This window comes from Canis lupus, chromosome 2 (assembly GCF_003254725.2).
Source record: "Canis lupus dingo isolate Sandy chromosome 2, ASM325472v2, whole genome shotgun sequence".
NCBI lineage: Eukaryota > Metazoa > Chordata > Mammalia > Carnivora > Canidae > Canis > Canis lupus.
The window spans coordinates 2,691,546-2,718,837 of record NC_064244.1 but is presented as its reverse complement, the minus strand read 5'-3'; the positions used below and the strand labels follow the sequence as shown (position 1 = coordinate 2,718,837).

Here is a 27,292-nt window from a genome sequence, read left to right as displayed (position 1 = left end):
ACCAAAAGCTTAAATAAATTGGCTACACATGTATAATTGTTTTAAACATGTATATTCGAGGTCACTGATAATACTGGTCAGATTATTTTTTTAAAGTTCTACAATCTTTGTGCATGTAATACCACCCTTATAATAAGATACATAAAATACTGTTATTCCTTTAAAGAAAATAGAAAAAAAATCATATAAACAATTTTTCAAGTAAGAAAAGTACTGGCAGTAAATAGCTTGATCAATTGTGTTCCTGCTGTAAATTATAATACAAGAACTAATTACAAACTTACATTTAGATGATCTATTTTAAATGCTATGTTATATATTTCTTCTCTTTAATTTTGGTCCTTACAGATGATTTGATTTCCTTTTGCAGATAGCCTACACAAAGAAACATGATTATCTCCTTCCAAACAAATAGAAATTTCTATTTTTGACTAACACTCCTGCCTACTTTAACCTGCTCTATGCACTAAACTTTCCCACATGATTACCTGTGAAGGCAGATATTTTTAAAAGTTTCTTTCTGAAGAAGGTTTAATGTGAAGCTGCTCATTTCTCTTTAATGCAGTACCATCATTCGGCAATTAAAACATACCTAATTACCATGTTTTTAACAGATGCAAATGCAGCTCAATTAAAATTCTAGTCCATGTTACAAATTAAGCTACTTAATTATGCAAGGTATCATGGTAGGACTGGGTCACCAAGAAGTTTGGAAAAGATTGGGCACTTATATGTTAATGATTATGGAGGAAATGACGTTAGGTTTCAAAAGAAATTCAAAAGTTCTGCAGCTTCCGCTATAAATAAATACTTCTATCTAGTCCTCACAAACATTTTCCTAACAAAAATTCATTTGAGGGGTGTCTGGATGGCTCAGTTGGTTATGCATCTGCATAGGTCAGGTCATGATCCCTAAGTCCCAGGATCAAACCCCATGTCAGGCTCCCAGCTCAATGGGAAGTCTGCTTCTCCCTCTCCCTCTGCCCCTTCCTTGCTCCTTCTTTCTCAATCCGTCTCCCTCTTTCTCTCTCTCTCAAATAAATAAATAAAATCTTATAAAAAAAATGACTCTAAACCACATGTTCCTGAGAGTCTTTCTGTCTTTTCTCCCCGCATTGCTACTGTTGATACTGTAATGGTCTCCGTTGGTTGCTTATCCACAATCCTTTTCTCCCTTTCTTTCTAATGGATCGCTGATCATGTTCAGGAAGCAATCTAGCTCTAATAGGTTAATTCAGTATTAGACCAACTTATGGATGCCTGCCACTTGATTTAATAGTCCAGTGTTAGTAGTCTGAGCATGGCCCCCTCTGCCTGGATAGGCATATTTCCATCCTTGGGGAGATAGCTCACTCCCTTCTGGAAGAAAGTAAAAGGCATCTAAGCTCTGCAATTACCTTCTGGATAAGCTGAACTGTAGCTAGTGCAGCCAAAAGGGCAAGAAGACAATGGATCTTGGTAACACCACTGGGCTATGAAATCAATGGTCCCCTGAAGACGCCCAACTCCAGACCTCAGCTATGTAAGACAGTGCATTTCCTCATGGTTTCAGCTGGTCTCAGTTGGATTTTCTATTAAATGCAGCTGAAAGCATCCTAATAGGTACATTGCATAAATCAAACTTTAGAGCAGCTGTGGAATATCTAAAGTCTATCACAAGTATGAGAGTTAAAAGTTAATATAATTCTGATAGCTGTGACAACTTTGCTAGAATTAAATGATTTGTTCAGACTTGCTACTAGAGTTAAATGAATTGTTCAATAGGTATAAACAGAGAAACTAAACAAAACAGAAATGATAATATTACTTCTTAATCACCAGTAAATAAGTCCTTTCCTCTGAGGGCATAGCTCAAAGAAGCATCGTTAAATATTTGTTGACTGAATAAGAATGATTGAACAGAATCAATCATATGGAAAACTATCTTTTATTGTTCCTTGTTTATAAAGGAACACCTTAGGTATTAGAAATACCTAATGATTGAACCACATATTGAGTAACTTAGAATTTATTTTAGAAGACAAAGAATTAAATGGAATAATTATACACAGGATGACTAAGTCTCAGGAATTTATCTTCTTAAAACTAAAAATGAGTATGTTCAAGCAAGACATTAGTAATTGGAAAATTTCACTAGACTTAAAAATCCACTGATCCCTACCAATTTCTACTGATTAATCTTAGGTTAAAAAAAAAAAAAAAGGTAATAAAAATACATGAAGCCTGGACTCCCAAGCACTGCAAAATCCTACGCAGGATTCAAGAACTTTGGGGATATAAAAATTATTTTTGTTTCTTATTTTAGTTGAATATTTTGACTTTGGAAAAGAAGAGAGATGTGGAAAATGAACAGCTAGCGATACAGATGGTGTCGAATAACAGGATCTGCTTTTCTGGACTCTGACTTTTAACATTGAAATGATGAGCTCTTGGCAATGGAAAACTTTTACAAAATGCTGAAAAAAAAAAAAAAACAGCTGCCATGAAACCTGAAACATGAAGAATTAAAAAGCTTTTACTCTAAAATGTGGGGTGGGAATAATAACTGATGTGATAAAGAACCAAGAATCTGACTATGAAAGGAGAGAAAGATACGAAGGAACATGTGACATTTACCAGTGCTATCACAGGAGTGGTTTCAGCAACTGGAGGACAGGTCAAATAGATGATTCCAAAAACACTCTAATGTAAAAATATTTAATTCATTATAAAAAACAACAATAACTGTTTATGTTCGAATGAAGAGTAGCTAGAAGGGTGAAAACAATTAAGATCACTCTTCCAAAGAACTGAAGACTTAACTACCAAAAACCATTTTGGGCTTCTACTTTTATCTTCCAAACTCCCTCCAACAAAACAGGTAAAATGCTCAAGATACTGGTAAAATATCAATTCCATTATTCTTCCCTTCCCAAGAGAATGCTACAGAACAATGAGGGTCATACCCTCAATTTTCTGAAACCCTGCACATTTACTTTCAGCATCTAATTGATTTTTACATTCAAATGATGGTGCACAATAGATACTGCTTCCTGTCCATAGGGACAATGTATAGTGAAGCTGAAGGCATTCCTTTCAACAGACCGAATGGATTGGTTACACAACCAAACGGTAGCACCGATAACTCTACTGTTGGAACTTCCACTAAAAATTTATTTTTGAGCTTGGTGTCGAAACTAGGTTTCAACAATACACAGAATATTATTTATAGTGTCAAAGAAATTCCAGGTTACTGCTCTTACTCTTTTAAGTAAAAAAAATACAAAAACAAAAATAAATAACAACTCAACAATGTGCAAATGTGATAAAGAAGTGGATGGCTAGCCAGGCTCTATTTTGTTACTTATTGAGAAATCAAAGTGTCTACCTCCCAAAAGCCAGTGTTGTAACTATCAAGCCAGTCCATACAAGGAATCCACAAAAACTTCATGTTAAAAAATGTTTTATACTAGAAGTCTCAGACACATTCTATAGCACTTCAGAAAGTCAAGGGATGACCAGATTGCTTGGGAATAAGTTTCTTGAAGAAGGAAGACAATCTAATGTACACATAAGAGGGTAGAGGCAAAGTTAGGGGGTAGTAAGAAGATACACCTTATGGAGATTACACCGTCTGGACAAGAACAAGCCAGGGGGTTTGAAGGACAATGAGAATTAAGAATGTGATTACAGAGCTTACTCAGCAAATCTAGAGATGCAGGACCAGTTAGGAGATCCTAACAATAACTTCAGGTATTAAATAATGAGGATTTGGACTAGGACTGTTCTGATTTGAACAGAAGGTATGACATTAGCAGATTTCATGAGGAAAAATTAAGAAAGCTTGGTAATGGAGTGATTGCACAGTACGATGATGATTCTAAGTTTCAGAGCCTGGAAGCGCTAATGAGAAAAATCACATCATCATCATCTATCTTTATGAGATGCTAAGCGTGTAAATGCAGTTCTTCCTTTTCTCTGGCATTGCCAAGCATCATTACTCACCTGGATTATTGCATTACTAGTATATAACTGATTTTCTTGGGCACCAGTACCGCTCACTTACCACCCCATCCCCAATAGCAATCCCCGATCCTACAACCCCAGCAATCATACTTGAAATTCTTCAAAGATACTTTAAGGTCCTTCATATAAAATAAAAATAATTTCAACAAAGTTGTCTGTGATTTGTCTCCTGATTTCACTTAAATCTTATTCCTCATTATGCTGTCACCTGCACTATACACATCAACCTTAATCAAACTATGGCAATCCAGAGAAGGTCCCCACTCTGTATGTTCTGTCCCTACACACGGAGGTAAAGACCACTCAAGCAATGGCACTCAACTCCACTAACACCTCTTCTGGGAAGCCTTCTCCCCCTACCTCCCTTTCTACTCTAATCCACATAAGCTAAGTGGGTACCCCAAACTTTGGTGCCATGGTAACCTGTGCACTATGATAGCCCTTAACCATGTTACTTCTTAAGTATCAGTTTATCCACTGGGTTGAACTACCCCATGGCCCTCAGGAACTTACAGCCTAAAAATCAGATTTTAGGTGCCACAACTCATGAATATACGCTTAAATACTTCAAAGTAGCTTTAGTGTAGGGGCTTTCCCATTCGGAAGTTTAGTATTCTAGAAAAAGTCACAGGACTATGAATCGGAAAGTATGCATTCAGTATGATTCAGTTTCACAAGTATGCCCTTGGTCAACTATGTAAATACTTTTTCCTTATCAAAAAGTGGTTAAAATGAGGATTCTATAATTCAAATACTTCAGATAGGACTTTTTGTTGTACTTTTAGCTTAAGTTAATATTCACCTACAAAAAGAAATAGGAGGAATAGCTTTGGCGACTTCACATGCTTACTCCCATATTGCATTGAGAAACTTCCTAAAATTAATCAAAGTTTTTTTTTTTTTTTTTCTTAAACTGAAGGTGATATTTAAGTATACAAAATGGCTTAAAAGGAGAGGACAGGCAGGGCACCTGGATGGATCAATGGATTGATTAAGCAGCTGCCTTCAGCTCAGGTTGTGATCCCTGGAATCCAGCCCCACATCGAGCTCCCTGCTCAGTAGAGAGTCTGCTTCTCCCTCTGCCCCAGCATCGCCCCCACAGTCATGCTCTGTCTCTCCCTCTCTAATAAATAAATAAATAAATAAATAAAATCTTAAAAAAAAAAAAAAAAAAGAGGGCAGGCTATTCCTAGCATTTTAAGAACAAAATTTTTTATAGATTGACATCTGATTATCTATATTAATCAAATAGGTACTCTTGTATAAAGTACTTTGACTTTGAAACCCGCATCCTGAATTCTGTCACAGCAGATTTTCTATAATCTAATGGACTTTGCTTAAGATAAAATTAGACCTAGTTTGCATATTTTGCTCAGATAGGTAGTACTGAAGAGTGGCTATGAGGGTGTAGAATGCTGACTACAGAAAATCTGAGATATCAACTGCAATAAGCTGTTTTATAATTAATAAACAAAAAAATTACCCCAAACTCTCTCATAGTAGCTGATTTACTAACATAAATTTACTTTCTTCAAATCTCACATGGTTACCCTAAGTTATGTTATGTTCTGGAGCAATGTCTTTTCTTATCTCCTGATGAGAGAGACTATAAGAAAGTGGGCAAGCTACTCAAAAGCAATCTGCCTCCCTGTTTTCACATTTAAAATTATAAATTAGATCTATCTTAAAAATCAGTAGGTACAATTAATAAGACAGTATTTGGTTTCATATGGTGTTTCACCTCCCGACCCAAACAAAAAGCTGTTTCTGCACTGACAGTAACACTTAAAATTGGCAAATTTTAACAGAAAAAAAAAAAAAATGGGACCATATATTTTTCAAGAAGAAAACAAAGCAATGTTATTGCATGTATTTTCTCAGTAGTAACAGAAACTGATTTATTATGGGAGATGTAGAAGCCACTTGCTGAGAGCCAGGCAGGGTAGGTAATTTGCATAGAAGAGGGAGCAGATTGTAGATGCCCTGACCTGTCAAGCACAGGTAGGGCCCCGGAGATAATGGGTCCCAGAATACAAAGCTCCATCTTGATCCAGACAGACACACAACATGGAGAGGCCAGATGGATTAAATGAGAGACAAAAACGCTGGCTCCTGCCATCTCCGCAGGAAGAAAGTGTTACAGAAGATGACAGATACCAGAGTCCACACGGAGCCCGCCCCAGTCCCTGGCCCCCTCTGCGGCGCCCGGCCCTGATGCCCACACCGCTGAGGAGAGGAAAGCCTGTCCGAGCCTGAAATCCAGCCGCCAGGGAGACGCAACCACACTGACAAGAGCAATCAAGCCCCGGCGGCCTGGGCTCCGGCCCTCGGACCACTGCCCGACCCGCCCAGGGCGCCGCGCAGCACCCACGGGGCAGTCCGCAGGCCAGGGCTCCTCTCTCGGGGCCTGTGGAGCAGCGAGCGGCCCTGCCGCAGGCCCCAGCCCCGTCTGCCCCGCACTGGGGGGCCGCCTCGACCGCGGAGCTCAGCCACACAGGACAAGGCGGATGCCGGGAGGCCCCAAGCGCAGAAAGTGCGTGGACCAGGCCACGAGAATCCTGGAGCCGGGCTCGGAAAAGCATAGGGTCCAGGAAACCAAGGGAGGAGCTGAGGGAGCCGGCCTTTCTCACAGCTGGGGCCACAGATGCCCTCTCTGCCCCCAGCCACGTGCCACGGTGATGGCCTAAGGAACACCAGCAGTAGCACAAGCCTGAGGGACTCTGATTTGTATTTTTATTTACTTATTTTAAAAATATTTTATTTGTTTATTCATGAGACAGAGAGAGAGGCAGGTTCTGTAGGACTAGATCAGACATGGTGCTGTCTTCCCTTGTGGGCCCTACAGAAGCTGAGAGATTAGCAGACAGGATTTAGGCCGGTAAGTGAACGGGTATCCAGAATCTTGCAATGTTAAAACCAGAAAGGAACTCAGAAACCATGCAAATCATCTAAACCAGAGCTTTTTAAGAATTTTCTAAAAAACTGCAGCAAACTATGCCTTATTACAATTAAACTCTACAGAGAACCGCAATGTATTAGAAGTTACTTTAAAAACCCACAAGTGCTAAGACAACAGAGGGGTGACAGCAGGGTGAAGGGTGAGGCTGATGGCTTTGCAGAGTCCCAGCTACTCAGCCTCCCCCAACTCCTGGGCTCCCCGCGCAAAGCTGAGCTCCCCTCCCAGCCAGAGGTCATGACATGCATTTTTGAAAATCAATGACCTGGTTGTCCAAATCTTGTTTCACAATGAGGAACTTAAAGCTCATGGGTTTTAGGTAGTTTGACCATAAGCCCAAAATTATCAGAATTATGTGGACTAGGATGCAAGTTGCCTGAATGTCAGTTCAGTGGCCACTCCACTCCACTGATGCAATCTCAACAACGCAGGCTGCAAAAGTTGAAATGTGTAATAGCTGCTTTGCTTTCTTTCCTTTCTTTCTCTTTTTTTCTCTTTCCTCCCTCTCTTCCTTCCCTCCTTCCTTCTCTCTCTTTCTTTTTTTGTATCCTGAGTTCAACAGACTGGTCTAGGGAGAAAAATTATAAAATCAGGACTCTGGGAAAACACAGCACTTGGTGGTTGTAGATGCACACATCACAAAGGTCTTTCCCATTTCTCGTCTAGAACTTAACCTATGGTTTAAAACTGCTTATTTTATCTACCTGCTTATTTATCTACCTGCTTATTTTATCTACCTGCTTATTTTTATCTCAATGGCAGCTGAATGAAAAAGGTTTAATAGGGACCCCTAGGTGGCTCAGTTGAGCATCTGCCTTCGGCTCAGGTCATGATCCTGGGGTCCTGGGATGAGTCCCACATAGGGCTCCCTGCAGGAAGCCTGCTTCTCCCTCCTCTGCCTATGTGTCTGCCTCTCTCTCTGTGTCTCTCATGAATAAATAAATAAAATCTTTAAAAAAAAAAAAGGTTTAATATCAAGTACTTAAGCCAGTTATTTCAAATTATAAAGGGAAACTATGTTCATATAGGGACAAACTTAGTTGTCTAACCACCCTGGTGAGAAACTCTGAAGGCTGTCCCTATAGGAATTAAAAACATGCCTTGTATTGATATGTATTCCATCCCCTGATGCCTTTGAAATGAATGTTATATGTGAGAAAATTACATTTTATGAGTGAATTTAAATAACATTTTAACCAGAACAAAAAAAAAAAAAATTCAAAAGCATCATAAATTGTAGAAGCTTTAAAAAAGAACTACTACTGGGGGGCCAAAGTACTATATTCTTATTAAATATATACCCAGGACAGACAGAAGCAAGATGCTTCCACAGTAGGGCTACACAAGCCACAGTGGTCAGCTGGAAAGGAACCACTGATACAGTGAGGTAAACTCAAGAGGGTGGAAATTACGTATGACTCAGGATCTTGGAGCCCAGACTTGGCAGCAAAAATATAAAATATGTTCTTCATCTGGCAGGAATAGGTTGTATACATTTGAAATCACTGGCTGGATAGAGGTAAAAAGCTCCATTCAGCTTGAGCCAGAGAATTAGGTAAAGGGCCGGGAAGGTGGGGTGGGGTACAGCAGTTCTCCAAGTTTTGCTTTGCATGCTGTTATGGTAGTGGGATTCATCTTCCTGGAACACATTATTACATGTAACAGGCAAAATGACATAATTTCACTTTAAGTCTCCTCAGAATGTGATTTTTATCTAAACTTTTCTTCCTCACCACAACCTTCTTTAGGTATTTGTGATAGAAGCAGTTTACCTGAAAGTTAAATTGCAAGTAAATTAGAATCCACTTAAATTATCTCTGGTCTTTGCTTGAACTTTGAGCAGCAGTGTCTTTAACTTTTCTAAAAAAGGTTAGATGCATAGAGTCACATTTGAAGTTAAAAACTAAAATATAAAGTGGCATTATGAACAATATAAGCTAACCAACAGGTTTTACTGTTAGGACTCTTGAGGCTTTTCTCTTATAAGTAAATATACTACTGAAGTTGTTTCCTGATTTTTAAAGTAAATGGAATGGTTATTTTTATGAATGTTTAACTATAAAGATAGCTTCCCCATAACATTGCACATATTTTTAAATGTTACTTTTTTTCTCAATATTCTATGGAAAACCTATTGCTCAATATTAACCTTTGACTTTCAATAATCTTGGCTTAAAATATTTTGTGATTTTGAAATATATACATACACAAATATGCTAGTTCAGATCAAGGAAAGCAAGGGTAATTGATAAAAATAAAACAAAAATACATTTTCAAAATCACAGATCATTGTATATATTTACTGGAGTTATCACATTATACCAGTGGTTTTAATTTTAGTCTCAGGATAATCTTAAATTCCTAAAAATTATTAAGGATTCAAAGTAATTTTTATGTGGATTATCTCTATCAATATTTACTGAATTAAAATTGAGAGGATCTAAAACTATTATTTTATAAAAATCAAAATTTATCTTAACAGAAATTACATTTTTATAAAACGATAACTCCAAAAACAGTGAGTACAAACAATGGCACTGTTTTACATTTCAGCAAATCCCTTACTATGTGGCTGAAAAGACAGATTCTTCTATCTGTTCTGCAATCTATTGCAATATCAAATGACTGCTTGTTTCTAGAAAACCCAACCATGTACTTGTAAGAGAACAAGGGTAAAAAGATAAATGACATCTTATTATTATGAAAATAGTTTAGACTCCATTGATTCCTCTGAAGGATAATGGGAACCCCTAGGGTTCCCTGGAGCATACTTTAAGAACTGCTGCTCCATAGAGTCATTTATAATTGCTATTCTTGCAGATATTATAAACTTACATGTCTCCATGCCTTCATCATCATCATCTACTGTGGGTTTATCATAAGACTTGTCGATGGCAGCTCTGAAGCTCTCATTGCATCCCCTTCCTCTGATTATCCGTGGCCGTGGGCGGTGGAAAGGAATATCCCCGTTCAAAGTCACCTCAGCAACTGCCGTCTGCAGACTCTCTAATGAGCTTGACTTCTTCAGACCCAGGGAAGGTCCTACATCTCTGCTGGGGGAACCTTGGAGATATACAAAAATTAAATGTTAGATAGTGGTGAATATTATATATGCATATATAATAATATAATGAATATTATATATTCATCTGATATCTACAGATTGTGGAAATCACTCACTCACTGAGTTCTAAAGTGTAGATGGAAATGTCATAAAAAGAAAGTAATAGTAACTAATTTTAACACTTCCCAAATATATATTAGATTTAGTTGATTTTTTTCTTTCCATTTTTAGCTCAAGAAATAAATTAGGTTACATCACTTGCTCCAGGTACGTAAAGAACCTAAAGAACCAGAATAACCCAGAAGTTCACTTGAAAAGTAGGAATAATGAGAAAGCTAAAATAAGCAACCAAGAGTAAGCTTTGTAACTTAATTAAAATCATTTATGGGCAGTCTAAAGTTATTTACAGAAAAAATTCAACTTTCATCTCAAGGAGTTCCATGAATTCTTTTCCTCATTACATGGCGGGTTCACATAGCTTGGTAGATACATAGAGTACAAAAGACTACTTGTCACCAATACACTTAAGGGCACCTAGGCAGAAACCTGGTTCTGGGACATATCGATGTTCTATGATGGATGGCAAGAGCAATGCAAGAGTTGCACAGAAAGAAATTATGCAAGGGTTCTCATTAGGTAGCAAGAGAGGAGAGACTACAGAGCTGAACGTGAGTATGTGGATCTCCAGGCTCAGAAATAATACCTGCTTGAGGAATAAGGAATGAGCAGAAGGAAGAAAACTTAAGAATTCACGAAGAAATTTTCAGCAGGATGGCAGGGGAGAATTCAGGGAGTGAACAATTTGGCTCTGTTTCTGGAAGATGTAGGGCAGGGGTCCTGAGTTTTAGAAGGCAATCAAAATAGATTTCTTTAAGACAGCCTCAACCATCACTGCCTGACTCAGCACTCAGCAGTGCGTGAAGTCGGCCTCTCGATGACCAAAACACCAGCTCTGCACCAGCACCTGGGAAACCCAGGTTTCTGAACTAGCTTGTCACTTACACTGTTAAAAAGTCAGGTATGAAAAAACGGGAAGATCGAAAAGAACAGGTTATTTATCTATGCATGGGGTCATCAGCCCCTATGTTAATCAATAATTAAGCAGTAGCCTTGATATGCTATCACCTAGAAGGCAAATAATTATGACGTGGGCTTGGCATGGCTCACGGTAGAAAACAGAATAAAAGGTAAACTGAGAGTCAAAACAAGAATTACTTCTTTAAGATTCATTTACATTACATCTTTCACCCAATTTTCACAGTGGGGTAGCAGTTTTTAAGTTAGAATAAATATGTCAAAAATGTAACATAGGCAGAAAGGCAGACAGATGATTCTAATGAAATAATATCCCATCAATTATCATGCTTGGGAGAAAAAGATGATTTACTGAACTTTCTCAGTGCAGAATTATATATATTTGATTATTTTATGACAAAAATTCACATGAAAAAGTTTCCTTCCAGGATGATCAATCTTTTCCTCTAGATAGCACTATAATTTTTGATAAGCTCATGTTCTAAATACCCATAAAAGTCATGTCACAGGAAGGAAAATGAATTTTGTTCCAGAACTAAACAAAAAGTTAGAAATCAAGGAGTCAAAGAAAACAGGAACAGATCACTTGCAGGCAGGAACAGTGACTTTATATTTCCTAAAATTAGCACTGGGAAAATCTTTTTTGGAGTAACTCATGTGTATCAATTTCCATAACCTACCAGCTGCATTTTGAGTTCTATAAACACTTTAAGGCAAATATTGGCACTTTTGGGGGAGCACAAAAGACATGTGTATGTATATATATGTGTGTGTGTGTGTATAGTCATATCTATCTATATTTCTCCAATAAAGATTTCATGCTTCCGGTAAAGATTTTCATAAAAACATCACTTAGGTATATTAAGTTTTTCTTTATGAAAAGTTAGCTAGATTTGACTTAATGTACTCAGAGCACTAAACATTTTAATAATGAAATCCAGAAATAGGAGGAGTATTCATTAAAGTAAACATCTATGTCTACATAAACAAAGGCAAATCTGGTGAAAAAAAATGAGGAAAATATAAAAAAGCAATAGATATTTTGTAAGCATACTTTAAGGCTTACCTATCTACTTTTCTCTCTGGAATTGTAACACTGCAGTATGACATTTTGGCCATGGTGTGTATTGTGTATATAGGAAATCAATGAATTATTGCTTCTGTATTTATGTATGGTTGAATAATCTTCATAGTAAAAAGTTATACAAAAAGGTCAAAATTTGTAATCTGTGAATCTATAAGAGGGATCAGCCAACCATTAGCCAAATCTGGAATGTCCTTTGTTTATATATATTCTATGGCTGCTTTCATGCTACATCAGAATTAAGTCATTGTTACAGGGACTGTTTGGTCTGCAAGGCCTACATTATTTACTAGCTGGTCCTTTACAGAAAGAGATTTTGAATTTGTAACATGGATATGATACATTCTAGTACATTATTTGTCAAGCTTTAAACAAAGGTTTTCTTAAGTAAAATGTTAAGATTCCTGAATGAGGGTTACTGAGAACTCTGACATGATACACAGCATTTACTAGGGATGAAAATTAAAAACGCCTTTCTCTTTATAAAGTATGGGCAAAAAAATTAGTCTTATTTACACACGCAAAAAATCAACATCTTTTGATTTTAAAATAATATTCTAAAGCTCTTTGTAAATCTTTCAAGTCATTAGGATATTTAGCTCATTTTTCATATTCAAGGATTAAACTGTTAGAAACCCAATTCTCTTCTTACACACTCTTTTCTTTCACAAAGAAAATTTACCTCCCAAATATCATCACAGATCCTTAGATCCATAAATAAAGGGAAAAATCATAATCATACTATTTTCCCTATCCCTATTTTCCTACTCCTGCCTACTGATACCTCTCTTGCCAAAAAAAAAAAAAAAAAAAAAAAAAAAAAAGGATGTCTTTTGCAAGGGCAAAAGGAAATGGAATTCAATTTTCATTATGAAAGGCTTATGGCTAGACAGATGATCTTTGCTGAAATGCCACTGTGGCTCTACCAAAAACATTTGGACTGCACTGTAAAATCATGATCAACTTAGCAATTCAAGTGAAGTGAAGAGAGAAAAATAACTGAAAATCTGTTCATTGTCCAATATTGCAGCATGGAAAGGATCTAGAATACACTTTATTCCTTTAGATTTAAGACCAACAGACCAGAAGGTACTTTGATGTCTAGCTAATAATTTAGTGTCCCAAGGTTTTCTAGTTTACTTTGGTAGGATCAATGTCACATAGTGGGGGAAATAAAAGAAAAAAAGGAAAAAGCTCTTTTTATCTATGATCTAACATTTTAAAACAATAAAAGCACAAGATTCAATTAGATTATCAAATCTGCCTTCTATGAAAGTTATTCTATGTGTTCAATTAAACTCTAGATATCGACAGTATTATTTTTTTAATTGCAATAGTGCTCTTTTCCTTTTAGTAAAAGTGAGTTTGTCAAATTAAATATTTTCCCGACTTTACCTGACTGGCAATAGCATATAAAGTCATGTTCTTTTTTATAAACATTAACTTGGACAGGGCTTACTTCTTTAAAAGTACTGAAGACTATTAACTCCAAAGCTAATTACTAATTTACATATATGAACTATCAAATAATTTTCTTTAGCCCTGTTTCAGAATTTCAGTGAATTTCATGTTTGATCGGAGCAATAACTACATAAAAAGGGCTGAAACTATAGTTAATTGCCTTGCACTACAGTTAATCCTATGATTTATTGGATGTAATTTTTACAATCTATCTTTTACTCTACAGAATGTGAAGACTCCAACCATATCCACAATAATCTTTACATATGTATATAGATACACATTTTTCAAGCAGGCTAAAACTATTTACTACTGCAGGTTAAAAAGGTGAATTGAAGCTAATTAGTGCTAAGTGATATGACTACATCATACTGGATCTAGAATAATTAAAACAGTATTCCAAACTTACAATAATAAATCATTCATTATAAATGCGCCATTTACAAAGCACATTACTTTAATTACACATGAACACTTTCCTGTGATAATTTTCATAAAATAACATAAAAAGTAAATTTTAATATAATGAAAAACCCAGTTCAACATAATCTATTGATGCTATAGAATGATCTAGGCAGCATTTTAGAAGGAAGCCCTAATGAGTTAAAAAACAAAAAACTTTAAAATAGGTTCACAAGGTCGAGAAGCTGTATTATATAGTCTAACTCAATATCAGACAACTATGAGCTAATTCTTATATATGAAGAACTCAGGTTTTCTGAGCAGCTAAAGACAGCAATATTGGATGCTATCCTTCAGTGAAAAATATTAAATTTATGCTATTATCCTTCAGATCAAAATCACCACTTTGAGGATCATTGGACATCAAGCAAGGAATCTAGTAAATGACTCAAACACTTAAGAATCTCCTAGAAGAGATCTTGTTCTCAGGATTTTGATTTTTATTTAATTGCAACAAGACATCCCTATGCAAATACAATTAAAATCTAGGTTGTTTTAGCATTTTTGAAACACTAAATTGTATTTGCGCTTAGTATGTACTACACCAATAAATTCCTAACAAAATTTTTCTTTTCTTATACAATTTGATTTCCTACAATGAATCTACACAAGATTGGAATATTTATGTTTACATGCAATATGATTGGCAGCTCTAGAATTTTGATCATCTCCTTGCACCACAGTTTCTACGGCAACGGTCTAACTGTCCATTCTTACCTGCTTTCTGGTCATCCACTGTATTGAGTTTAGTCTCGTCAGCTACTGTTAAAAGGTAAATGTATACTGGTTAGTGCAGTTAGTCCCCATAGCCCAACATGCTTCAACCATTCCCGGATCTTTTCAGTTAGGTGATCATTCTTAGATAACATTTCATGCAAAAATATGAAACATCAAGCAAACATTCATAATCAAAAAAGGGGGAAAAAGCAGTGTCTCCATGCAAAATGCCAGTCATTTCATTTCACAGACACGTGTGTTATTTATAAGTTAGCGTATCATAATTAGCCAAGGCAATGCATCGCCAAATTTTTCTTTTATGCATGTGATAAATTAATGCTTTTAGTCTTAAAGTACAAACAGCCACCAGAGAACAGCATAAATAAGTTACAGTTGATTAACAAGGGTTTTTAAAATCATTTGATCAATTTATAGATATAATTAATTATTTTACTTTTTTGTTTGCTTTTTGGTGGATTTTGATTTAAAAAGAGACACTACCTGATTGGTGTTTGATTGAACAACTATGTTATTTTCCTCCTTCCATTTGCTCCCAAATACTTTCTACAATAAATATTCTATCAAATTATTACTTCAATTACATGCCTTAATTATTAACACATAAGAGTTTCTATTAAGTAAACTTTAAAGAATAGCAATGAAACGAAGATATCATGAAGTAACCAAATTCTACACATGGATTGAGATAATGGTTTCTCTCCAAACTTTTCCTTCTAGTTCAAGAATCCTACAGCCAACCAAATACTATTTCAAAAAATTGGTTTTAAACAGCCAAAATGTGAAAACATTTCATCTTTCAAATAAAGATGCAGGAATATAGCATGATATGCATGTGTTTGTTTCTTTTATCATCAGGAAACATATATATTAACATATTGCACATTAGGTAAACATGCCACTTATGAGAAATATGGTTATCTCAAACTCGGAGAAAAACTAATTTTTGCCAAATTGCCACATTTCACATTTATTTTCTCTACTGCTTAAGGTAAACAGATATGTGTTTGGGACTATCAATTTTAATCTGAAAGCATCTAAACCTTATTTAGATAAAGATTCATGGAGATTGTACTCACTACCTAAATCCATGCTTTTTGATTTTCGCGTTTTAACGAAATCCAATTGACTGGCATCTGAAAATTGCTTTGTGCGTTTTTCTGACATACTCTGGCGTCCAAATCCTTCTCGTTGAAAAGCAAGAACTGGATCGACATCTGGACTCAAAGAGCTGGTGTGAAGAGAAAGATAAACATAAAAATATTTACTAAAAATTGAGGACGTCCAACCTTAGGAAAGATCATACATGCCTGTGTGTGTGTGAAGGTATGTATGTGTGTATTCCTCAGAAGCGCTGAAACTAACACAAATACAGACCATTAAAAAAAATGGCTGAATACGAGGTGATGAGAAAATACAAACTGAATTTACATTTAGAAAATTCTAAACTCACATTCCTCCATGTGAGTTCTCTCCTCCTCATTCTGTTCTCCAATACATCACTATTTCTAAGCGATTATCAAAAATAAAGCTGATGAGGGTGCTGGGTGGCTCATTCGGTTAGGCATCTGACTCTTGGTTTTGGCTCACGTCATGATCTCAGGGTCATGAAGTCAAACCCCACCTTGGGCTCTGCACTCAGTGGGGAGTCTGCTTGTCCCTCTCCCTCTGTCTCCTTCTCCCCCACCCCCCTGCTCACAGAGGTCCAATCTCTCTCTAAAATAAACACTTTAAAAAAATAATAATAAGGCTGATGTCTTTTAGACATTGGGAGGATTGAATATTAGAGAAAAACGTTCATATATGTGAATACAAATATTGGTAGCAAACAAGTGACTATATAGATTACAATCAAATAGAAGTTCTAAAAAAGAATTTGTCTGGTCTTCTTCTATATCCTTTGTCCCATGTTTTAGAAAAGAAGAAAAAACACCTTTGTGGCATGTACTTTCATGAGGATGCAGTTTCTCAGCAATATTTATTCAACTGACAAGAAACCAACTCAACAAATCTTTATTAGAACCTATTCTGATTAAGGTGTTGTCCTAGATACCAAAGTTAAAAACATAAAAATGAAAAGATTCTCTGTTCTCTACAAGTTCCTAAAAAAAAAAAAAAAATACTACCCCAGAATCACCAAGCCAATGCAGTGGATGCAGAGACGGGAGAGTGATGGGTACTGGGGGAGACTAAGACTAGATGACATTTGATTTCAGTGACACCAACACAGTAGTGCAATCAGAGATGATGAAGCACATGGCAAATCACTGGTAAGAGGATACCATTGGAAGAGTTTTCACAGGGGCAGTGGCAAACGATGACACAGAATCATTCCTATTTGTAAAAATCTGTGAATACTTTAAAAAGTACTAAGTGTTCTGAGTATAGTCCATACAATAAAAATGGTTTTTCTCAGTGCTGGGCTCACTGAGTAAATACATTGCTCTCCTGTATCAGCACCCAGCCACCTCCCCTATCCAGCCAGGGAGGAGAAAATCCCTCCACAGCTAACTAAACATCCCAGACGGTGAGGAACCACTTCCACCAGGTCAACTGAGTTTACGATCGCCCTCCTTATGCTTCTGATGGAAGCAAACTTCTCTAACCTTTATGGCTGTAGAGAATTACCATCTGATAAAGGAGAGTGATCTGGTTCAGCTATACATCAAAACTGTAGCTGCAGTTTACCGTGCATGAAATGATATTTGGCTCGTAGAGAAGAGCTAAACCAAAAAAAAAATCTACGGAACTGCTTTGCCCTCAGGATAAGTGACTGAAATGTGACGGAACACGTGGATTAGCATGCTCATTAAACAGAACAGCTGCCTCACCCATCTGACAATGAGAGAATTCAAGGACATAATATGAAAGCCCTTTGTAAACTACAAACCATGAGACATAGTAAGTTATTATGACCCCACAAAGACTCTATCTCAAATAATCAACGTAATACAAAGTTATGGTAACAGAAATCAGGTCCTTAACAACCACACAGGGGAACTAAAGAGCCCTTCCCAATCTTTCCCAGCGGGTACAGAGCAGGGCCCCAACAATGAGACAAGGTGGGTGCCAATAACTCCGAATTTGAGGAAGCACTCACTCTCACGGTCATGCAAGTTCATAGGCCATGCCTGAGAGGGACTTGTTCTTTATATTTTGTATGCTCGGTACCCAGTTTGCCTCGCCCTACCACCTGCTTGCGTATTATGCTTATATAGTAGTATTCAGATACTACAGTGCTTACTACATTATGCTTATAATTTCCACATACACTCCAACTGAAAAATGCATCCTAGAAATGAAAGCTAAAAACCCATATGATAAGAACTATGACCCAACTTTGCAACAGCAAACTGTAAATTATATATTTTCAATAAGGATAATTCTTTCACATATTGGATACTGATCTCTTCAATTATTCTTCTCATGAAATACATTTTTTAAGAGAAATTAGTGGTAAGAGCCTTTTCAAAGAAATACAGATTGTTGGTGCCAATGTTACCTGAAAACCACATATTGACATGTTTTTTAAACTAATGTCATATCCTTGGAATTATGTTGTCACTAAGATCAGAGAATCTGCTGTTTTACCTTGTTTCTCCTTAAAAATATTACTAATGTTCCCTAAGTCAATTAATGGGTTGAAAAAAGTATATTCTATTCGTTAACAAAAGTTTAGCCATTTGATGTATTTACCTTCCACAACTGTGCTGTGAACTGTAAACAATTTAAAAAGTCAAATGAGTTTGTGAGTTAATAAGAGTCTTAAAATAACTAAATATTCTTAAACTATGACATAATTAATTCTTCCCTATCAATAAGCCCATTAAACTAATTTCAGACACAATAAACAGTACATTAGAATACTTAACAAGTTCGATTGCAAAACTGACAGCGGATTCTTTAAAGAATGTAACCATATCCTGACCCCCCAATGTTATTAAAATTCCAGTTATTAATCCTGTCTTATTGCCCTTTTGTTTTCATAACATTTTCATCAAGGATTAGGGAGATATTGTCAGGCTGGAAAAGCTTACATTTTCTGCTGTGATTCGGAACAGCTGCCATTCTTGTTTGGATAACCCTTCATTCATATTCTTTTCCTTGCTCCACATTCCCCACAGCAAAATCATGGAACTCTTCCCCAGTTTATGAATGCCCTTAGGTAAATTAATGCCACAATCTATTCCTGATAGCTACTTATTTATTTTTACTGATACAGTGCTTTAGAACACCCCAAACAGGTCGACTACTATGGCATCTTCACAGTCCTCATCATGGTAGAGATTCAAAGACTTCAGCCCCTAAGTTGAATACTGCCAATATCTAATCCTTACTCTCCCTGTTGTTGCTGTCACTCTTGGAGAGAGATACAAACTGTAGCTGTAAATGCAACCGCATCTGTAGTTTTCAAATGAGATTTTGCTCTTTATTGCAGTCTCCCCCTCTATGTTGAACCAAAAACCTTATTCATGGATATGCTATTCTCACACAGGCTGGAGTGTAGCTCTGTTTCTAAAACCTGTGTTTTCAATAAAAGAGTTTTTTTAAAAAAAGGAAAAAGAAGACAGAGATGGACTTTTCAAGGATCCCAATAACAGGTGAGACTATCCCAAGAGAACATCTAAGGAATCCACAGGTACACATGCTAGATGTTTGTATGGTTTTAGAAGGAGCAGGGGAAGATGGCTGGAGAGAGGGTGACTTTGCTAAGATCACTAACTTAAACGTTAACACAAATCAACAATAGGCCCCCAGACTTCTCCTAGATAATACAGAATGCTGACACAACTCTGGGTAAGAGTAGAAAAGAGAACAGGTAAGTGATGAAAGAAACAATGCTGTAACATTTAAATATCATTTTGCTGATGTATTCACAGAACAACCCAGAGGAAGGGCAATAAGAAAATTCTGGTATAGTGCTTCACGTGGCTTATGTTAATTATCACTACAGCCTCACAAGGTCATCCCTAGGAGGGATTTGCCTTTTGGATTATGGATGTGTGTAATTATGAGGCATGCAAATTAATTCACAGATCCACACTCACAGGCCATGAATTGGCTCAATGATATCAAATACTTTCTTCTATTTTGGAAGATTCAGGTGAAAGAAACAGTATTAGGCTGCCCCAAAAGTCACAATGTTAGAAAAAAGCAGGAAGCATCTTAAATGGCAGGGTTACAGCACTCTAACAAAAAAAAACAAAAAACGAAAACCTTTCCAAAGCCTTCTCCCATCCCAGAGCATAGCAGGTATTAATTTGGCCAAAGTTATCTAATTATTATAAACTTTTAGTCATCTCGGAAATTTGCTTAGACCTGATTTAATAAAAAAAAAATTCTTCAAAATAAAACATCTAAAGTAACAGCGGAACTTCACAAGTGAGCAGGTCTTTTTAGTTAGTGATAGTTTTGTTGTAGATTTGGCTGAGTTAATAAGTACAGCCCTGGAAATGCTAAAACAATGGGGCAAGTTTATGGGGGTGGGGGAAAACTTTTGTTAAGAGTATTAAATAGTGATAGTTAAGAGTATTAAAACCATGAAAACAGAACATTGCTATAAAAAAAATTAACTGTGCTTAAGGATAGACCATTTAAACATAAAATGAAGGTGACTGCAATTAACTAATGTTTTCCAAGCCTGGTGTGCGATCTTACCAGTCTGCAGAATCATTGATTGCAGCCTTAGACCATGTGCCAGTGTCAGTTGTCACGAACCCCACGTCATCATGGGAGCTGGAAGACGACTGGTCAGAGAGATGTGGAGGAAGCACTGGCAACCTGTCATCTTCTATAATGACAGTGTCATCTTGGGGCATGTTCACTGTGGGAGACAGCTGGTATTTACCTGCCCAGTGGGAAAAAAAGTAAGAGAAATTCTAGATATCGATCTAAGTGCTACGTGTATTAATGGTAGTACTTTACAACATTAGGAAAAAGTCTAAATTTCCAAACATCTGCTCAACCTGGTGGAATAAAACAGAATGACAGTAACTTATTTTTCACAAGTAAATGGCAAGTGGCGTTCTCGAGTCTGTCCCCGTCTCTAATATGGCAGCTATGTAGCTCTTGCTCAGCACAGTGTTTAAATTCACTGGGTTCAAGTTGCCTAAAGCTACAGATGATCTCCCAAACATCTTCTAATGTGAAAATGCTACACAGATTCTAAGTTGTGAAAGAAAGTCCTTTGAAAAATTTACCAGGAAATTTATAGGGAAGCCCTGCAGACTTACATCAATCATTCACCCACTCAATCGCTGGGCACATAGCACGTAGTAAGGATGTAAGAAAGATTTAAACCTCTGCTCACACCCTAGAGAAAGAGACAGACATACACAGTGATAATTAACTGGTGCCATGAAGGATGTGCTAGAAGTACTGTGGCCCTCACTAGGACTGGTAATGGCCTGCGTAGCTGGAAGCTGCAGATGCTGGGGACCCTAACAAAAGTAAACATCACAGTGGGCTTTGAATGATGAATATGATCTTCTCTGCTAGGAGAAATGATGACACTGATTTTACACATTGGCAGCAACATCATTAAATTCATGATGGAGAAAAGCTCTCTGTGCACTCAGGGGACACCCAAGAGCACATGCAGAATCGAGCCCTTGTACGTGGGAAATGGTGAGAGTGATCTTGAAAGATAGTATCTCACTGTCCAAAGGCTTTCAGGCTAAAACAGTGGAGTCTATACACTTTTATTTATTCAATCTGGATTTAGTGTTCTTGGTAAGGAAGGACTCACAACTGTCTATACTGATGAGTTTCTTTCAGGATAATTGGCTCAGGTACATGGATGAGTATGATACATTTGTGGTTCTTGGGACAAAATTATGGTTCAATCCCTGAATCCTTAAAGATAAAGCTGGAGTCCAAATAATGTCATTTTCCTCCTGAAAGAAAACACCCATACTTCTTCTGGCTCCCTCGTCAAATCTCACACCATACTTCTGAGTAAGAACTCGCTGGACAAGGCTTTGGTCCAAGTGGATACATCAAGAGAGTCTACACTCACAGAAATATACACCAGAGTATGACGAAGGCCCACTGGCCTGGCTCTCTTGACAAAGCAAGAAGTGACAATTTTCCGTCACCTTATAGCAGGATGGGAACAGTCTCATTTTAGGTCCAATATTCAAATCTGGTAAGCCAGCTCTCCTGGCCCCTACCCAAATAAAATGGATTGCTATCCTTTCCCCATACTAGCACCATTTTACACTTTACAGAGGGTGCTCTTTCACTTTGTTATACACCACTTTTTAAAATAGCACCACAGAAACATGTGGGGAGTTTTTTAACATTTTAACATCAGTCTTAAGATCTAATTTTTAAAATAAACATTCATAAAAATGTGTAAATGATGACTTTTTGTTTTAAGACTATTTTAGCAATTACGGGATGGCATATATAGACTTGAAGGGTTTGTAAAATCCATATTATGCTAGACATTCGACAAAGAACAAAAATTAAGTTGATATGTATCTTTTCAAGACAAGCCATAAAAGAAGACATGCTAGACATTTCAAAGGCATTTGTTATTTAGTGCCAACATTATTACAGAAATATTATATGTCCACTGAAACATCAACATAGCGTTTTAGCAAGAAAAACACTATTTTGATTTGAAATGCATTCATTTTGACAAACTGACTACTAGCAACTTTTTATGAATGCTCATGAGTATAAAGCAAATCAAATCTAAACTTAATAGTTTCTCTCTCCTGAATCCAAATCATTCATTTACTGCTACTTGAGTTTTAGGGCATTTGTGCAAGACAGAAACCTGTCCAAAAAAATATCATTCATAAAGAAGGCTGGATGTTCTCGGCCTATTACCAAAAGAAATATTTCCTCCTTAAGACATACTTTTTGACCAAAAAGTGTACAGAATGACAAAACCAGAGTTACCCCTGACAGGTCACCACTGACAAGGCACATGTCACAGCATTAAATGCCAAGTCCTCACAAAGGCAAAATTTACTGGAAGGAAAAATTACAATATAATTATAGTGTATTTGCTTTTAAACACAAGAACTAAAACTCTTTACATAATATATTCTGAGACACTCTAATAAGCAATATGGAACATTGAATGGTTCTTCATATGACAATCCCTTCTTTATAATATGCTGTGTTGAGTAAAAATATTGTACCTGAAGTGATCCAAAATTTTATATATAAATGGGAAGAAATTCTAATAGTAAGAAAACAATTTAGCTTTTTCCTCTCACCCATGATTCTTAGGGCTAAATTCACATTTTTCATCAGCCTCCCACTTCTTAACATGCTTGCCAAGAATTATAGTTTTTGAATCTAGATGCAGGAATATACTGGGAGTTAATGGACAACTAAATTACCTCACTCCATGATCTACCAAACTCCATCTAGACAATACCTCTTAATGATGTGTGCCAGTACCTGGCACATCGTAAATGTGAAACCTTCCAAGGGTGACCTGAAAAGCCTTTGATCTGTGTTTTGATGAATAAAAATCCTTCCTTCCTCAACTAGTTAACCCACAAACTACAAACTAAAAATTAAACCAATCTTATAGAGGAGTAAAACAAGGAGATACAAAATGATTGTTTACTAAATATTTATTCATTGGTACATTTACATAGAAGGCAATACCATTCATGACACCAGAAACAGATGAAAAGTTTTCCAGTGATTCGACTCACAATAAAAACAACATTAATGTTCCATTTTTCAATGCTGAATTTCTAACAAGATAAAAATACGCTGAACATAATTATTTTTTAAACTCACCACAAATGTCTGAATACAAAAAACTACTGTGGTTAAACTCTAAAATGAATACATCAGATTTGGGTTTTGCTTTAAACAGAAAATCTCTTCAGATTAAAATTTGGAAAAAAAAAAATTAAGGTTCCATGTTCCCAAATGTCGATTTGGGATGTATTTTAGGGAACGTGTTGGTTAAGTTAGCCATGCCTGTTACTGTTTTATGATTATTAGTTAAGACTGTCCAGCAATTTATAAATGTATTTTTTAAGTCTTTTAACATGAAGAAATCCTAGGTAGGCTCTCTAGAGATTTCTTTTTGATGAATATCCAGGATTAAAATCAATGATTAATGGCACTTCGGCCCAGAAGACATCTGGAGAAATATTGCCTTGGTCACAACTCTGGTTGACCTGATCAAAAGCTAGGGAGACTGACCCAGGCTGAAATAATGTGGGACTCATGACTCGGGAAAACACACATCCTAACTGGTTCAGAAATACAGAAACCTTGTGGCTTCAGACTTGTCACTTAATTTCTCTGGTCCCTAATTCCTCTGAACAGAAGATAATTCCTTTGGAGTGGATGATTTCTACAGTTGTTTTCAAAGATGAGCTTCCTTGATTTTTAGAACACAGTGGTTGCCAGAATGGAAGATTCTGGAGACTATCTAATGCTTTTCGCTTAAAGATGTGGATAAATTGAGGTTAATGAAGAATGAGTGTCAATAATACTTATTGTGTGGTCTCAGTATTCCTTAGAGAGAGTTACTTTTAGAAACAGGAAATAACCAAAAATAACATAAAACAAAAAATCACCATGGGATCTTGTGACAATGTTCCTTTATCTGTTAACTGGAGGAGTGCAGCCAATGACCCCTGACATCCTGCCAATTCTAACATCTCTTCCTTTTTTAATTTATTTTTTAGAAGCTTCTCTCCTGAGATTGTTCCCATAGAAATGAGTCAGAAAGCCTCAAAGCTCCTTTTGGTCTAGAGTCTCACATGAGGATTTTTCTAGGTGGAGATTCACCCTGTTTGCATAAAATTAGTGATTTCTTGAAGACTTAGCTGGAATTTCAATACAAAGCTCTATTTGAATCAGAGCCTATAATAAAGTAAATATGACCACCTCTACTAGTACCTATACAGGAATTATTCTAAACCTACAGAAGACATTCAGTAACCAAATGAGATCTGTGGGACTTTGATATACCTAGATACCGTGCAAATCAGTAAATACTAGTGCTATTGATTTATGATAACAGAAATTCAGGGCTCTAATATCCTATATTTGGTACTCTGTCTTGGTATTTTGTTGTAAGCTAACATCTTTTGCAGGATTTCTAACTAAGTGGGAATTGATGAGGCAAAGTATTTGTTTCTTAGGGCCACTGATAACAGAAGAGGAACTGATAAAGACTTGAGGAATTCTCAAATTTGTAAAACGCAATACAGATTAGGTTAAGCATATGCATTTCCCAAGGTAAAACTATACAGGATCCCTAGTTTCCAGTAAAATATGTAAAAACTATGTTAAGAAGATATCCAAGTCATCCGACCTTAACTTGGCCTACCGACAAAGGGTAGAGTCTTTCACCCCCGCCCCAAAAGGGCATATGCACAGTACATCACAAAGCACATAGCTGGGAGAGAAGTTGCTGCCCAGGGGAAAGCATGTGATGTCTTTAAAGTCCATTACATCTCCAGCAGAGGGAAAGGAACGCAACAGTAATGTAAACTGAGGTGGACTGACGAAGCCACAGCTAACAAAACCAGGGCAACAGACTACGAAGAGAATGAAGGAATCCTCAACCCATATATACAGCACTTGAAAAGGTCACTAGGTGAATTTTGGGGTTTTTTGGTTTTCTAGTTTTAGTTTTTCGCCTTCCTCTGAAGCATCAGGGATTGGAGGCAGGACGCAGGTTACAGGAACTGGTGGACCAATGGTCTGATTCAGTATGGCAAGTCCTATGTTCCTATAATAAAGGGGAAATTACAGCGTATCACTTTGTATGCACACAGATCCAGGGACACATGTACTCTCTTTCTCTCTCAAGGGGTCTGCATTTTCATTTATGAAAAAAGTATTTAACAAAGATAAAGTCTCACACCAATACCACGAAAGTATGGAAAATGCAACAGCAGTGAAGAGAGATCATTCAGAAACAAAGATTATTGTGGTGAACTATGTGCAATGTGCATCACCTAACAGGTGTACAGTGGTTTTAGCATCCTTCCCCTCCTTCATTTATGCCAAGCAGGCAAAGAGCAAACTACTGACCAAGTAAAACCAGAGGGCTGGAAGGTCTAAGTTCTATGTGCAACAAAATAAGAAATGGAGAATTTAGCATTTTTTCCAAACCTGAAAGCTAGAAGGACTGAAAGAAAACCAGAAAATTCTCCTAGTCACATTTATGTGTTTTTCCTGTCATGCCCAGCAGAGAGTTTTGAGCAACTGGGTCTCACTCATTTTTCTATTTACGGCAAAAGGATCTGCACAAATGTCTCCTTAATAGCAGGCTTTCCATAAACGTCCACTGATGAATGAGATACACTTTTGTTCCAATGAAACTTCATAATGGAAACTTGAATTGTATTAAATCTTCATTAAATGTTTCAAAATGGAGTTAAATTTAGGGTTTTACTTTCGAGCCTTGAGAAACACAGTGGCAATAAAAGTGTTTTATGTCAGGTGCTATTTTAATCAAAACAGCTTCTGATGTTTTAAATTTGAAAACTCTCACGAGTTAATCCCAAGATGAGCAACTCAGTCAATCCAGGCACTCCTGTGGCAAAGCAGGTCTTTATTAACCGGGTCTGTGAGGAGAAGGCTGAACTGCTGCACAGCTCGTGCTAATAACCTTGCTACCCACTGGGGGTCATGCACACAGTATGGTGTGGGAGCCAAACAAAGGATGCAAAACACTGGCTTCCAAATTTTAAAATGAGGACTTTGAAAAAGTAGAGATGCAACTAAAAGACGGTAACATCCTATTAAGTATAAACCAAATAAATGTGAATATTTCACCTGCACGCAAACATGTGTATATGCATTTGTTCCTCTCCCTCTCAACAGCGCTACTGTGAAAGACACAACTTGGAAATCCTTCTTGTCATAAACCAATAGATTTTGACTTTCCTAAAACCTAGCTTCACTTCTCTCAAACAAGCTAAAAATATCTTGATCACTGAAAATATTTCCATGTGACCCCTTTTCTTTTCACCCCTCAACCCCCATGTTACAGGATCTAAAATTCACTTAACAAAATCAATGTATTAATTTACTCTCTTCACATTAACACTTCCTGGATGATTATAATGAACCTTTTCTTTTTCCTCTTCAAAACACAGGCCTCCTTTACATTAATATTACATTGATAACCTCCCAGTGAACCAGGAAAACATAAAAATAAGATGTGATAAACAGAGTTTACCTGACTCACCCATTATCCTACTGAGGGCAGCATTTCTTGTGGGTGATTCATCAAGCCCCTCAATGCCACTGTAGAGGGAATGGGAGATTCTCCGTTCACGATCATCCAATACCGTCTCAATGGGCAGCTCAGGGCCCGAGGGGCTCCCAGGTGATTTCAGCTAGAGAGAAAAGGGGGCAAGGGGAAGTCAGTGCTGGAGGCCCATTAGCAGCATGGGGGAATTATAACAACTTGCCCAAGGCCTGCATCCAACTGGGTACCAAATGAACTAGAACTTTTCACCCTGTACCAAAATAATTTGTG

At 36.8% G+C, this 27,292-nt stretch overlaps 1 protein-coding gene across 33 annotated transcripts in view; it reads right to left on the bottom strand.

Annotated features, from left to right (window-relative positions):
- The window catches only part of PARD3 (par-3 family cell polarity regulator), a 651,639-nt gene that overhangs the window by 196,794 nt on the left and 427,553 nt on the right, over positions 1-27,292 (bottom strand). For 12 of the 33 annotated variants that reach the window (XM_049099647.1, XM_025478491.3, XM_025478472.3 and 9 more), the window contains 5 exons: positions 26,990-27,149; positions 20,461-20,650; positions 15,882-16,033; positions 14,785-14,829; positions 9,797-10,024 (listed from right to left, as the gene is read on the bottom strand). In XM_049099647.1, the coding sequence (XP_048955604.1) occupies positions 9,797-10,024; positions 14,785-14,829; positions 15,882-16,033; positions 20,461-20,650; positions 26,990-27,149 (775 nt within the window). The remainder of the gene's footprint in view (positions 1-9,796; positions 10,025-14,784; positions 14,830-15,881; positions 16,034-20,460; positions 20,651-26,989; positions 27,150-27,292) is intronic. The other 21 variants (XM_049099608.1, XM_025478492.3, XM_025478493.3 and 18 more) reach the window with 8 other exon arrangements.